This window comes from Tinamus guttatus, unplaced genomic scaffold (genome assembly GCF_059628265.1).
Source record: "Tinamus guttatus ecotype Peru unplaced genomic scaffold, ASM5962826v1 Tinamus_guttatus_pri_ptg001602l, whole genome shotgun sequence".
In the NCBI taxonomy this organism is placed as follows: Eukaryota; Metazoa; Chordata; class Aves; order Tinamiformes; family Tinamidae; genus Tinamus; species Tinamus guttatus.
The window spans coordinates 4,415,635-4,429,597 of record NW_028290136.1 but is presented as its reverse complement, the minus strand read 5'-3'; the positions used below and the strand labels follow the sequence as shown (position 1 = coordinate 4,429,597).

Below are 13,963 nucleotides of genomic sequence, written 5' to 3'. Positions count from 1 at the left end.
TTTATTAAGGAGGTCTCCAGAACAGTAATATCATTTGTCAAGACTTTTAGAACATCATACAATTTCCCTAACAGCATAAAACAGTTGGCACTGAGCCAGTCTTTATAAAAGTTTAACAACAACAACAACAAAAAGAAGTACTACTGGGCACAAGATCGCATACAAGCTGGAATACAAGCCACAGTTGCACAATGGAGAACATTTTCTTTTACTGCAGTCAGAGAATTTTGAAGTAATCTCAACAGATAAGAAGTTAAACACAAACTCTTAATGCAGTACTGTCGTCAAATGTGATCCTCACAGGTTGGGGAAGAATACCAAGAAGAAGAAGAGAGGCTGCTACCTCTCTATCAGGGATATCTGTGTCTACTGCTTGCATACTAAGTTCATTTCTAGAATACACAGGTCAGGCAAGCTACTGAAAGTTTGCAAAGGGACCAGCAAAAAGTCATCAAATGAATGAAAGATTGGAAGTCTACAGTGAAAATCATTTAGGTGGGTCTGGGAAACTATCAGACACATTTATGTGGATGACCAATTGCTTCAGTATTATTACTCAGTGTGATGTGAAAGGGTTTTTATCCAAATATCTCCAAAATGAGGCCTGCTATCATATGTACTATAATAAACTCAAGTACAGTAGAAAACCAGCAGTATGGGCTGCAAAGTGTCAGAGAGACAAGGGTTCAAAACTTTGTTGTGTTGTAGTATATGCTCAGCTAGAGCATATACTAGAAGACTAATAAAGCTGTTTGAATCCATAGATCTAAAACTCCCATAGAAAACACTTGAATTTCAATAAAGATTAGAGAAAAAGACAGGTCAGCAGCAAAGTAAATGAGACAGATTTGAATAGATGATTTGAAAACCTTCTCATTTGCAGTGAGCAACAAAACATTGTTGTGATAGTTCCTCTATAATGTATCATAGGGAAAATGATGTGTTACTACCTCTCAGAACATCTTGAAAGCAGCAACACCCTCCAACTCCAGAACACCTCATTTAGCCCTTAAGGACCATTCACAGGGAGAAGAAAGAGAGAAAGAAAGAGAGAGAGAGAGAGAGAAAGAAAGAGAGAAAGAGAGAGAGAAAGAGAGAAAGAGAGAAAGAGAAAAAGAAAGAAAGAAAGAAAGAAAGAAAGAAAGAAAGAAAGAAAGAAAGAAAGAAAGAAAGAAAGAAAGAAAGAAAGAAAGAAAGAAAGAAAGACATGAGAGCTATTTTCTTTTCCCTCCTGCAAAATCAAAGTTTACAGAATGCGTGCAAAGTTTTTAGAAACTTATTACAAAATGAAAAAGAAGGAATTTCTGTGAAAAATACATATGATTTACCTCGTGTCTGTAATGTATTACAGGAAAATGATGTTAACTGGTGTTTGCTTGTGGGCAGCCACACTTGCTCTTTCATATAAGGGGAGTACACTTACGTAGGGGTAGGTACCACACGCCTCCTCTTACCTCGCAGCCTCTTCAGCCTCTGCTCCCTCCTCCTCCTCCGCACAATCAGCAGCATCACAAAAAGCAGCAAGACCCCAACCAAGATACAGGAAATGGTCACCAGCATCTTTAGCCCTTCGTTGGTTGCCAGCCCTTCCTCACTTTGCACAACTGACTTAATGAGTGGAGGGATTGTACCTGGAAACAGTGTCATGATATTAGATGCCTATTAATGAAGACAAAAGATTGAGTTCTCAGGGACTATAGCACATTATATGTTTCAGCCACATGCAAAACATTAGAAAGGATTTGTCCTGTTCAGGATGGATGCTATATTTGTATGTAATGGCAATAGCCACCCACAGATAATCAGTCACACTGATAACAAACTGCTGATTGCAGAGAGAGTGCAGAGAGAGCCGCAGATTATTGGAAATGGAGAAAACATGGATTTATTGAACATGTCCTATTTTAAGACAGAAAATTCAAGAGGGAAAGCCATGGCCGTTACATAGGCAAATGCTACCATTAATTTTAAATCATATTAAACCATTTAAAACTGTAAGAGATCTCAGACCTACTATCTATTTATATTATTCTTTACTATGCAAAATAGTACTGCTGCAACAGATTTATGCTCTCATCTGGGCTTTATAAGGAATATATTTCACAATCTCCATTTTGTGCTGCATATATCAGATCATACCTTTACACAGAAGTATTTTTATATCATGTTTTAGGGATGCAGCACTGATATTGATCTTAAATTCAGATATTCCAAGTGATGCTAATTCACTAAAGATTGTCTAACATTATACTCATCAGTAAAACAGGAGAGTAACACTGGATGGAATGATCAGATTTTGAGAGTGAAATGAGGGAAATGAATCTACAAAGTACTACCACTGGCAGGCAGTTCACTTTTTCATTTTGGGACATATTTGCATTTTGAATATACCTGGCTTCCTGGTGATATGTAATATTTGAACTTTCCCATTCTTTTTTAGTTTCCTTCTAAAGGACGTGAGAAGAATACAGTACATTCTTTAGAAGGCTGTTTAGTTATGGAAGGCTTCTCACTCATTTCCTGATTACTATTAAACTGCTCCATGCAATCACAAATGAGGCTATAAAATGCAGATTTCTTTGAAACGAGTAGAAATATACAAGTATTGTGAACGGTGATGAATATTGATGGCAGCTATTCAACTTTAACCAACTACTGAAACATAAAAGTGGATACTTACTCGCTAAAGGGATAGAAGGGTAAGATAGAAAAACAGGCACATCCTTTTTTATATTTTAATTGCTGTACTGTGTGATATAGTTATACCTCATTACGCAGAATACAGTATCAGAAAAAAATTACGATGCAGTGCAATGCAAGTGCCATAGTCACTGTGAATATGTATAATCTATTCTGTATTCTTTCAGAAGAGCTATTTGAATTGCATGCAATGGGAAGAATATTTCCCTAAGGAGACTGAGATAAACAAAAAAGTTTTTTTAACAAAAGCTATCTCAGGTACTTCAGAACATTTTTTCTCTTACAGTTTCTTTTTGAGTCTTTTTATAATTTCCCCTTGCATTTTCCCCCATAATTTTACAGCTTTTTATAATTTTCCATTGCTTGTTCATATAAACACACAGCAGGTTTCTTCTGTTTTAATTGAGATACAGTTTTTGCAGTACTTTAAAGGAAAGAAGGTGTTTAGATAAGAAATGGAAGCAACTGCAGACTCCTGAAAGACATTATGGCCTTCTCTAAATCCTCCTAAATATTAAAGTGCTAAATTTTGCTCTCAGTTAAAGATACGCAGACCATTGTCTACAGATATGTAGCTTCAATATTACCTAAAATTTGGCCTTGTTCTTCATAATATTTTCACAAATCAAATTAGGATTAGCCTCATTTTTAGTTAAATCATGTTTTAGATAAGTGAATTATTGAATAAGTGTAAACTTCATAACATTGCATATAAGCAGTATACATGTAATTAAATAAAAACTTACTATAAGTTTCATAGATATATTTAATGCTTATCCTTCACATTATTCATGTGTGGATATTCAACCACTAACAATTATCGAAACCTAAATGTGCTATCTACTGAAAAAAGTATTATTTAAGCATTTGCTGTCAATCTGAGTTGTGGTTTTAAGTGGAAAACTCAAATCTTTTTTCCATAGGAAAGTCACAAACAATTTGGAAAGGTTTTATTTAAGGTCAATTCAGCACTAACCTGTGGTGCCCTGAAATACATTGGTATTCAATCCTTCACAGGATAGAATCTCTGACTCACTTTTCCCCTGTGGGGCAACCTGTCCAACATCTCCCATTGCACATGGTGATTTTAGGACTCTGTTTTAACTTCTTCCTGGTAGGAAGTCCCCTAGGCTAGGAGTGGTCTAGGAATCAATTAGCACAGTTTAGAGAAGCTACCACACTGATCTGATTTAACATCAGGGCTATTGAGAAGCTGATCTCTGAGCCAGGAAGCTTCTTTGCAGCACTAGCTACTACAGCTGCACACAGCTAAAAATATCTCCCTAAGTATTGAGTGCAAATGTTCTGAAAAACAAGGGTCAGGAAGGTCACAAATTTCTGCAAGCTTAAAATGGTTAGCTGAAATAGGAAAAGCCAAGAGTTGTGTGTAGATCTGCCATTAACCTTTTGACCTAACTTACCACGAAAATATTTAAGATAGAGGATTTTTAAGCATGGAATTTCTCAGGAGCTCTGTCACAAAGGCCAGTTCGTTACTGTAGTCCAAACAAAACAACTGACAGGCCACAAAACTGAAGGTTTTCTATTCGGTTTACAAAGCTTGTTCTTATCATTTTGTATCTACAATGTTCATATAAGTATTATCAAAACTTCAAAAACCTATCATTATAATTATTTACCCTATAGGGCACCTCGAACCCCAAGTAACTGGAAGGGACAAATCTCATATCACACAGTGAAGTAATGGTGGAGGTATGGTTAGCATTCAAAGCATGGTCAGAGGTGTTTCATTTTCATTGCCATGATAAATTAAAAAATGTGAAATACAAATTTTATCCCTTATAAAACCAAAAAAAAAAAAAGCAGGAAGTATTGATAGATTGATTCTCATATCAATTGATATTGATATTGATTTCTAATCAGAAACTATGTTCCAATGCTGAAGCACCTTTAAGTCTACACAACCTACTACTGAACGAATAAGGAACTGTGACTTCATAGGGATAGCTTTTGTTTAAACGCACTCAGATAGCTCTTCTGTGAAATCCTTTGTGTGAAAGTACACAACATTTCACTGATGATAATATTAATCAGCTTTTGGTTTTAGTTCTCCATCAAATATAACAGATTCAGTAAACCTGAAAACTGATGTGTTTTTCCAGCCCTATTTTCTGCTCTCAGTCTTGCAGTCAGTATTTGAGAACATACTGTGTCTCTAAGGCACAATCTAGTTCTGGCAAAGGTTGCTTGACAAACAAAACCATCAATGACATAGATGAGAAATTTTCTAGCTGACCAGAAGCAGTGGCCCAGTAAATTTAATAGTATAAACAATTCTACTGCTTCATTTTCTCACTTTTAAAGATGCTATACAGCAACACACAAAAATCAAATGGCATGCAGAGCACACTATGTGAAATCAAGTTATGTACCACCAACTAACCAAAAAGCAGTCTAACGACATTTAAAATTAGTTCATTATCAGAATATATTTGATTTTGCTATTATCAATAGTAGTTTAATCCTCTAGATCTGCATTTTCATATCATCCCATTTTAAGATATGACTTAAGACTTCTTGCCCCAGCCATGTTTCATAGCAATAATTGTCAATGTCAAAAAAGGATCACTTAAATTTGAATTCTGTCTTTAGAAAGAAACTGGAATGGAATGAGGATGGGCTAAAAGTAAAGTGCAAAGAAGTTAAATCACAGTATTTGGGCAAGTTATTATTGAAAATGTCTACACTGCTCAACAAAACAAGTTTGGCGACAACTCTGAGGCATTACGGCTCTCTGGCAAGACCTGACCACACTGACTCCAAATACTTGATGAGTATTTGGATCTTAATTTCCTATGGGCCTTTGTAGGGTTAAGACAATTTTTTTTTCCTTAATTTTGGAGTGTCTGAAATAATGTGAGGACTCTGTGGCGGCTCAATAAGATGGCAATTTCACAGCCCAAGCCTGAGTTTCTTAACTTGCTCACTAGTCCTCCTATTTTATTTACCAGTATAAAAGTAGCCAACTGATTGTACAACACAGCACTATATCCTTGGCAACACAACAACATGTTACACTGGATATCTCCAGAAAAGCTTTTGCAATTCACGCTAGAGCAATTTAAGATATTGCCATCTGGAGCCATCTGTGCTGCCTTCTTGCCAGAAATACTGCCATTTCCCATTTGTAGAGTCGGCAGAAGAACACATGTGCCACCATCAGTTTCAATAAACAGTATATGAGCTAGAGTGGCTGACAAATTAGCGTATTTGCTGTTGCCCTGTCATTCTGGCTTTTGTAGGGATGGGCAGAAGGGCAGGATGCAACAACTTATTCAACCTCACATCTTATTGCTGGGTATAACAGAGCCATCTGTCACAGCCATTAGTTTCACTCTTCCAAATGTGTAAATATGGATAATAGCATTGCCATAGCTTTGCCCTCGGAGGTCCAGAGGCTCTCCTAGAAGACAAGCTAGTTAGCTGCTCGCATAATGAGGTATGAATTGTGTCCCAAGGATACTGCATGGAATAGCAGTGAGGGTAGTCACATCTGTGAGACGCTGTAGGAGCCAACTGTAAGCACAACAATAATTTCATGGAAGGGATGCATGAACTACTAGCAAATGCTTCTTTGAGCGCTGCAATCAATTAAATCTGGTTTCCTATATGCTTACTTGTCTCATGGTTGACTGACTTTGATGTGGGTCTTTTCATTAGTGAGGCCAAAGATATGACTCCTCTTTTTGACCTTGCTGCCTACTGTTATGAAATCTGTAGACATTTTACATTTTTGAGACACTTGTCCTTCTCTCAGTGTGGCTAGCAGTGTCAAGAAAGGATTTTGTGGAAAAAAATAAAGACAGAAAGACAGGAGTAATACAGTCATGCAGGAGACTATATGAAAACTGCTCCTCAAGTAAATTCAAAGGTATACTTACTGCCATCATAATTGAGTGTTGCAAATTTAGCTTGCTTTTCTGCACAGCCAGCACTGTTGCATACTCTCATTTGCAGTTCATACCAGGTTGCTTCCTGGAGGTCATACAATATGTAGGACTTTGAAAGGGACGTCCGCTGGGCAGTTGTCCAGACTGTTGTCCCAAATGGCCGGTACTCCAGAGTGAAAGAGGTGATGGGACAGCCACCGTCATTCCAGCCTATAAGGTTGAGTCTCACTCTTGTGATATTGATACTAGCAAAGAGCTCTTGTTCTTTAGAAAACTGTGGCTCTGAAAAGAATGACATATTTTAAGTGAACTGTTTCTGTCTTGACAGACATTGGACTCTCAGAAACATAAATCTAAGAGAATAATTGCTAGGACAGTCCTAATTTCATTTTAAATTTAGTATCTTGCTAGTCAATATATTCTATGCCTTTTTCTACCCCTTTCTAAATCCTACTTTGTACTTGGTGACAGGCTCACATCTAGGTTTTCAAATCCAAATGTGGAAAAATATCCATATACCTTTGCATGAATCTGGCACATTCTCACATGAGTCAGTTTGAAAATCTAGAGCAGACACCTTATAATGGCAAAAGTCCCTGCTCAGTGCTATGCAGAAAAGAAAGGATTGAGAACTATGTAAAATATCATAAAAGACATATAAATTTGGAGGTAACATGAACTGTCCATTAGTACTTTTGCCTTCTTTTGGAGTGAATTTGGACACCATTTGAGAGTACACAGGGTTTCATTTAGGGAAAAATGTCTGTTTTGAGGAAAACACAATGAAAAATCAAAATCATGGAAATGTTAATATGCTGAAATAAAATGTGTTATATTTTAAAATACTATGTACATATATTCGGATTTGTATTTATAAATTAAATGTTTTTATTCAGAAAGGGGTTCACATTTCAAAATCCTTTGCCTACTTTGGTATCAAATGCTGGTTTCTGATTACCAAAAAAACCAGGCTTTTCTGACTGTTCTATTTCATAGAGAGATAATGATAGCAGCAGTGACGCCTTAGAGTTGAAAAGTTGATAGTGCAATCCTCATATGAATAAGAATAATTGCACTGTTTTAAATAACACAAAACCTGGTTCAGTCTGTAAATGTTACAGGGGCGATTTCCAGGCATATATATCAAGTTCTAGAGAAATTAAAAAGATTGGGAGATTTGTTTTCCTATGAAACTTCCTCTCACCTCTATTTTTCAGGTAAAGAAAACAGGAGCATTTACATCTTCTTCTTTAAAGGACTCTTTCTGTAAAACAAGCAGATCATCCTCCCTGGCAACTGATATCTCAGCCTGCACACCAGTGATCTGCAGTCCTCTGAGCTTCAGCAAGTCACACCAATCTGCATAGCAGGGCTTCCTTATGCCACTGAGTATCAAATAAGATGTCCACACTGCTGTGATGCTTTGGAGATCAGCAGGGGGACAGGTCTGATGAAGAACATGATGGACAGACATATGCACTGTCTTTATTATGAAAGAAGTTCCAAATCAGAGTATTTCTTACAACCAGGGTGAAGAGATGCAAGGAGAAATGCAACAATATATTATGCAACAATTTTTGAATTTTTGAATTTACTGGTGAGACTTTCAAAAATGCCTCTTTAAGTCTGCTGACAAATTTGTTCTTAACAGTGACACATACACACTGTGGAACTGCACCCTCAGCAGCCAGTATGACAGGAGCCACTGAAAGGGCAGAGGATTTGTGACTTTATGTCACTGTGTTCCTTATGAATCCTCCCTTTTCCTTGCAAATGTTTCCTTTATTTTTAGGTGTTATCCTGCTCTAAGTGTTCTGTTTGCATGGCTTCTGCAATACCAGCTTGAAGGGGAAATGAGGTATTGGTTCCATTTGTACTACGCATTAATGTACTTCCCATCTTCCTTCGGCGGCCAGATAAATAAAACCCTACATTTTTACACCAGGAGAGGAAAACAGTATTTCTTGTCAACAGCTGTAGTAGGAATTGCTATGATCTGTAATAGTGAAGACATGAGCCTCCTGCCTTGAAGACCTATCAACCCATCTTAGAATAAAATTACTAGGGAAATAAGCAAAGGATAACATTCTTTTGTGCAACTGTAACTCAGTTTGCATTCTGAGTACCAGTGACATCTTCTTCGATCCTCACATGGACACAATCAGAAATGGTTTTAAGGCCAGTATTAAACTAATCAAAGACATATTCAATTGAGGCAAGATATATAGATGTACACGAGCTTCAGATGAGAAAAAAAGGATGGAAATCAACCTACCTTTTCCAAGGGTTTTGGCCTCAATGATCTCACTGATGCGTCCCGGCCCCACTCCATTCTGAGCAGTTAATGTAAACTTGTACCAAGTGCCACATTTCAACGTTTCTAAACGGTAGGACCGCTCACTAGGGCTAATAGGGAAACTACCCCACTGCTCACTGTTATCTTCAGAGTACTGCAAAATATAGCCTGCAGGAAAAGCACGGAGAGCAACGTTAAACCAGACGCTAACTACAAATTCTACAGGTAATACGACAAGTCATTTTAAAGACCTCATAAAAACAGGAAAGTCCTATGCATAAATACAGCTCTCCCCCAACTAAAGCATACCAAACAATACACACACTGCCTATCCTTACTGCAGTGTAAATATCATCTTTATGATAACTCCAAAGACAAAAGAAAGGGATAGACATTTCTACGTACCTCTCAATCAGCAACAAAGATGAAATGATGAACCTGGACCCTCAAAAATGTATGGTTAGAAAGTACATGTCTAGAAAATCAGACAGAGTAACTGTCATAACAACACTAGAAAAGAAGTGATTTGAATCTGTGATTAAACCACAACGAAAAGAAACTGCAATTTCCTGAAAGCTATTATCACCACAATAGTATGCATTAGGTAGTCAGCAATATATATTGCTTTGTTTTTCTTTTTTTGCAGCCATTCATAATTGTACATTAATCCTATCAACATATGATAATTTAGTAAGAAGTTGCAATTAACCTGAACTCTATTACCTCGGATAGAACTGCCACCATTGTCTCCCGGTATCCAGGAAAGAGTGATAGAGGAAGATGTAGTTTTGGATACAGTAAGTCTAGGCTGGTCTGGTGGAACTAGATGGGAAATAGTTAAAAACAAAAAATAGATCCAAGTGATTATGTGAGATCTTAATTCCTTCTAACAATCATTTATCAAATAATAGTTTTGAGTTGCAAAAAATGCAAATGATTGCTGTCAAAGTGTCTGTTTAGCTGACATCCTTGGTTATGACAGAGCAGACAAGCTATCATTTTTTATATTTCAATTTCTACAAAATTTTGTCTTTCAGTTCTTAACCTGTGCTTTTCTCAGAATTTTGAGAGTCCGTCCTGCCAAATCTCTTTCTGAATGATACTGAGCAACCCAACAATTGCTTTCCACTATTTTTTACGTATGTTTTAGAAAAAGAAAGCTAAGTGAGTTCATTGTTGGGAAACAGAAGTCCGCTTGGAAAAGAATGCCACACTCATGTGACATTTACACTCTTATGGCAAAGGTAAACATATAAGTACATAAAGATAGCTGTGCAAGTAAAACTGTGAGTGATAGCTAAGTCTCTTTCATCTGTGATCAGAAACAGAGCTATCACTCCTCCAAATTGCACCATTCATTTACTGAGGAGGTTATAGGCATAGAGAAGACACAGTTCTGTCATCAAGGGCTGAACAAAACTGGGGAAATTTCAATTCTGATGCTTTCCATAAACATTAGGGTTATAGGGATTTGTGGGACCTACAAACCTCACAGTTCCTAGGACCATCTCCTGAGTCCAGGGTTGACACATAGGTCTTATTTCCTATCATTTGTCCAGTGCCTGGTTTACTTCAAAGGAAAATCCAGCCTGAAAGGACAGAGATGGAGCAATGCTATGTTCCAGCAAGTCCCCTACTCCTGGGAGAACTGGGATTGGGAACTAGGACAGTGTCAGTGAACTGGAACTGAGAGGAGCACAGTGTATGTGCTCAGCATACACAGCATAAGGGACCCCATATTATATCAAGATATAGCAGCTGGGTTTGCAGAACTCAGTGCTCAGCGGTGCAACCACAAAAAGTAATCAGTCTTCTTTGCACTGTGACAAATATATCTTGAGTTTATCATTGAAATGATATATATTGGGTCAATATCATAATGTTCTACTTAAAATCAGGAGAGAGCATCTTTGACTTCTACCTGAATTGTTTAACTAGTCCTATTGCACCACTGAGGGAACCAGACCATGGCCCAAAAGCAGTAGGGCAGCAGAGGTTGATGTTTTTTGTTAAAAGGCAGAGGTGCTTGGTCGGAGAAATTCCAAAGGACTAGTCAAATTAGTGGCACAGCGTGTAGAAAGGGTAAATATTTGTTCAAATGTTTTAGGTCTGTAGTTCTAGATTCAGTTGAGAAAGGTTCCTATTTCAAACATTTTGCACTGTTCTGGCAATACACAGCAGCATTAGATCTGGCTCGTCCTGCAGACTGTTTTCTTAATAAGTTCTAGCAGAGATCTCCGAGCTTCTCAGAAATGTAGACAAGATTGAGTTTTGCTGCCTCAAGAGCAAGGAGTAAGGCATGGAAGAGGATCCAAGATGAGCTGTTAGGAAAGCCCAGACAGAGAGACTTCCAACACAGTCACGCTTACTGCTCTTCCTGACACCTCAGGTGTGGGAAGGAATGGGCCATGCTGGTGGATGTTGATGGCAAAAACAGCTGCAGTAGTTACTGCTCTATAGACCACAGCCCCACTAACAGATCTTGGCACCTGGGACATAGGCAAGGCAGCGCAGAGGTCATGTTTTGTCATATATAGAAGTCTGCTGCCAGAGGAAATTGCCTACTTCTCGTATGTTTAGGGGAAGCTCTTTCAATGGAGCAAAACTCAGAAGAGCTCTTAGCCTCCCCTGGCATTCAAGTCATCAGATTGCAAAATAATGAGTGTAGCTGTCAAGTTAAGGCTCCTGCTTTACAGCTAAGGGCTATTTCAAAGGGATGTTGATTTTACTGCACATACAGGGTTAAATAATGGTGAAAAAAAACAACAAAGACACTTTCTGTACTAAAGGAAAATTCCTTACATGAGACAGATTTATATCATTACTCTGACTGACTTGGTTGATTTCATGCAGAGAGACTACACAAACTACACTGTAAAAATTTATCGTAAAACCTTTCATCTTACCCACATAAAATGATAGTCCAATATATTAAATGCTGCTCTGTCCCACAGGGAAGTAATATTGATCTGCTTTTAGTTACTGAAGTTCAATAACAGCAGGAATATGCGATTATGAAAGTACTTAGTGAAATATAAATATAAGCTTTCCATTTGATAGTGCTTCTCTTCTTATTTCCTATTGTGGACAGGCTTCAGCCATTGCAAATAAGCATCTTTAGGCTCTCTGTTGGATTTTAGATAAGCTAATAAACACTGTGACATTTGCTTCATGGCTTAATGGATTGGTTTATACAGAGAGAGTTACACTGTGGTTGAAATCATCTTCTGTGCTCTAAAATGAGGGGCTGCTTCCTCTGAAAATTTAGATTGCCTGTCTAGGGATGAAAGAGAGAGACTAGCCACAGAATAGCTCACATTCTCAATTGGTTATTTGCTGGAAATTGAAGCATGTTTAGGGTCTGAGTATTGTTTACATCCTGCTATAGTACAGTCAGCAATGAAATCTAGAAAGTCATGAATTCTTTTTATGTGAATGTAAATAATTATGTGATTATAGTTCACATTATTATTAATATGTATTCCTATATTGTCATTGCTATTATACTTGTCAACATGATAACAGATATGCATTCCAAAATGCATATGAAAGGTAGCTCGTAAGACTGCTTGAAGTCGTACTGGTATTATTTTAAAAGCTTCCTCATACGCACCACCAAAAAATTATGCTCTTGCAGAATGAAACTTTTGTCCAAGGTCTCAGTAGAGAGACAAATTTCTGTTGATAGTCTATTGGAAGCCAAAGAAAAGGCCTTCAGCTCTTCTTGAACTTTGCAAAATGTAAATGAATACAAGTACTTTTTATATGGAGAAGGCCTAGGATGCTATTTGCTGTGTGAAGGACTGGAAAATAATTGAATGCAAAGACTCAGTTCCCAATCTTGCAAAAACTGACACACAGAATTAACTGCAGGTGTATGTACAGCTCCACTAAAAGCAAAACAAAACACTTATTTTATCATAAAATATTGATAACTGAGTCAGAATGACCAGCATATTCTTTTATTTATTTATTCAACTGTAATCATTGATGTTACATTAACATACATTAATATTAGTTTTACATACACCTGCAAAAACATCTATGTATTTTTCAATTAATAGCTGTGATAACAACCATGAGATAGGTCAAAAAATCTTACCTTGTACCTGCAAATTCAAAATTATTTCATCTGATCCCCAGTTATTACTGGCCACACAGCTGTAGTATCCAGAGTCTTCTGCTTTCACAGTTCGGATGACAAAGCTGCCATTGCTAAAGATGCTTCTTCGCCCATCAATCATCACTAGACTGGGTGTCCCGTTACTACCTCACAGGAAACAAAGTGTATACATTAAAGAAGTTACAATCAAAATTACTTAGAATTGGATTATTTTCAACCCACTGAGGATGGAAGTGAAGAAATAAGGAAACAAGAATGGAATCTTCTTTAATTAAAATAGTATAGGAATATTTGCTGCTGGGAAACAGCTGCCATTTGCTTAAAGAAGGCAGATGCTGCAGTCCCAATTCAAGTGAAAACGAGTATTCACTTCTTCCTTAATCATCTAATATTTTGTAAGAGTACAAAATCAGAGTGAAATATAATCTCTGGCTATAATGTCCATTTTTATAAAATAATAGCTATGGGCATCATTGTACAACATAGCCTTATAGCACTGTAATACCACTGTTGATTCACTCCTTGTATGACAATTTTTGTCTATGCCTCTCCCTAACTGTAAAATTAAAGATCAAAATAGAATTATGAAAAATAAAATATGTGTAAAGGACTTGCTTATACTCTGCACTCCAGTGAATGATTAAAACGCTTTCCTGGGCCAAAATTATTTTGTGGACTTAAAGTTAAAATAGAAATGACTTCTAGATTTAACATTTTGAATATGTACCTTTCCTTTCTTCATAACCTTTCCTGCTTTTTGATACCTTCTAATCTTGACAGTCAATCAGTTTTAGTTCCAGGAATTTTTGAACTCCTTGTCTGCTGTGACTGTGTGCAGTATCAGTGAACAATTCTTCTCTTTCCTGCCACAACCACCCCGGAACACAACCATTGCCACCGTCAAGTTTTCAACCAAATGGGTTAACCAAATAC

At 37.2% G+C, this 13,963-nt stretch overlaps 1 protein-coding gene across 2 annotated transcripts in view; it reads right to left on the bottom strand.

Moving 5' to 3' along the window:
- DSCAM (DS cell adhesion molecule) overlaps positions 1-13,963 on the bottom strand; it is a 367,604-nt gene that overhangs the window by 38,902 nt on the left and 314,739 nt on the right. For both annotated transcript variants that reach the window (XM_088539324.1, XM_088539325.1), the window contains 5 exons: positions 13,010-13,173; positions 9,631-9,729; positions 8,887-9,075; positions 6,603-6,893; positions 1,455-1,631 (listed from right to left, as the gene is read on the bottom strand). In XM_088539324.1, coding sequence (XP_088395450.1) covers positions 1,455-1,631; positions 6,603-6,893; positions 8,887-9,075; positions 9,631-9,729; positions 13,010-13,173 — 920 coding nt within the window. The remainder of the gene's footprint in view (positions 1-1,454; positions 1,632-6,602; positions 6,894-8,886; positions 9,076-9,630; positions 9,730-13,009; positions 13,174-13,963) is intronic.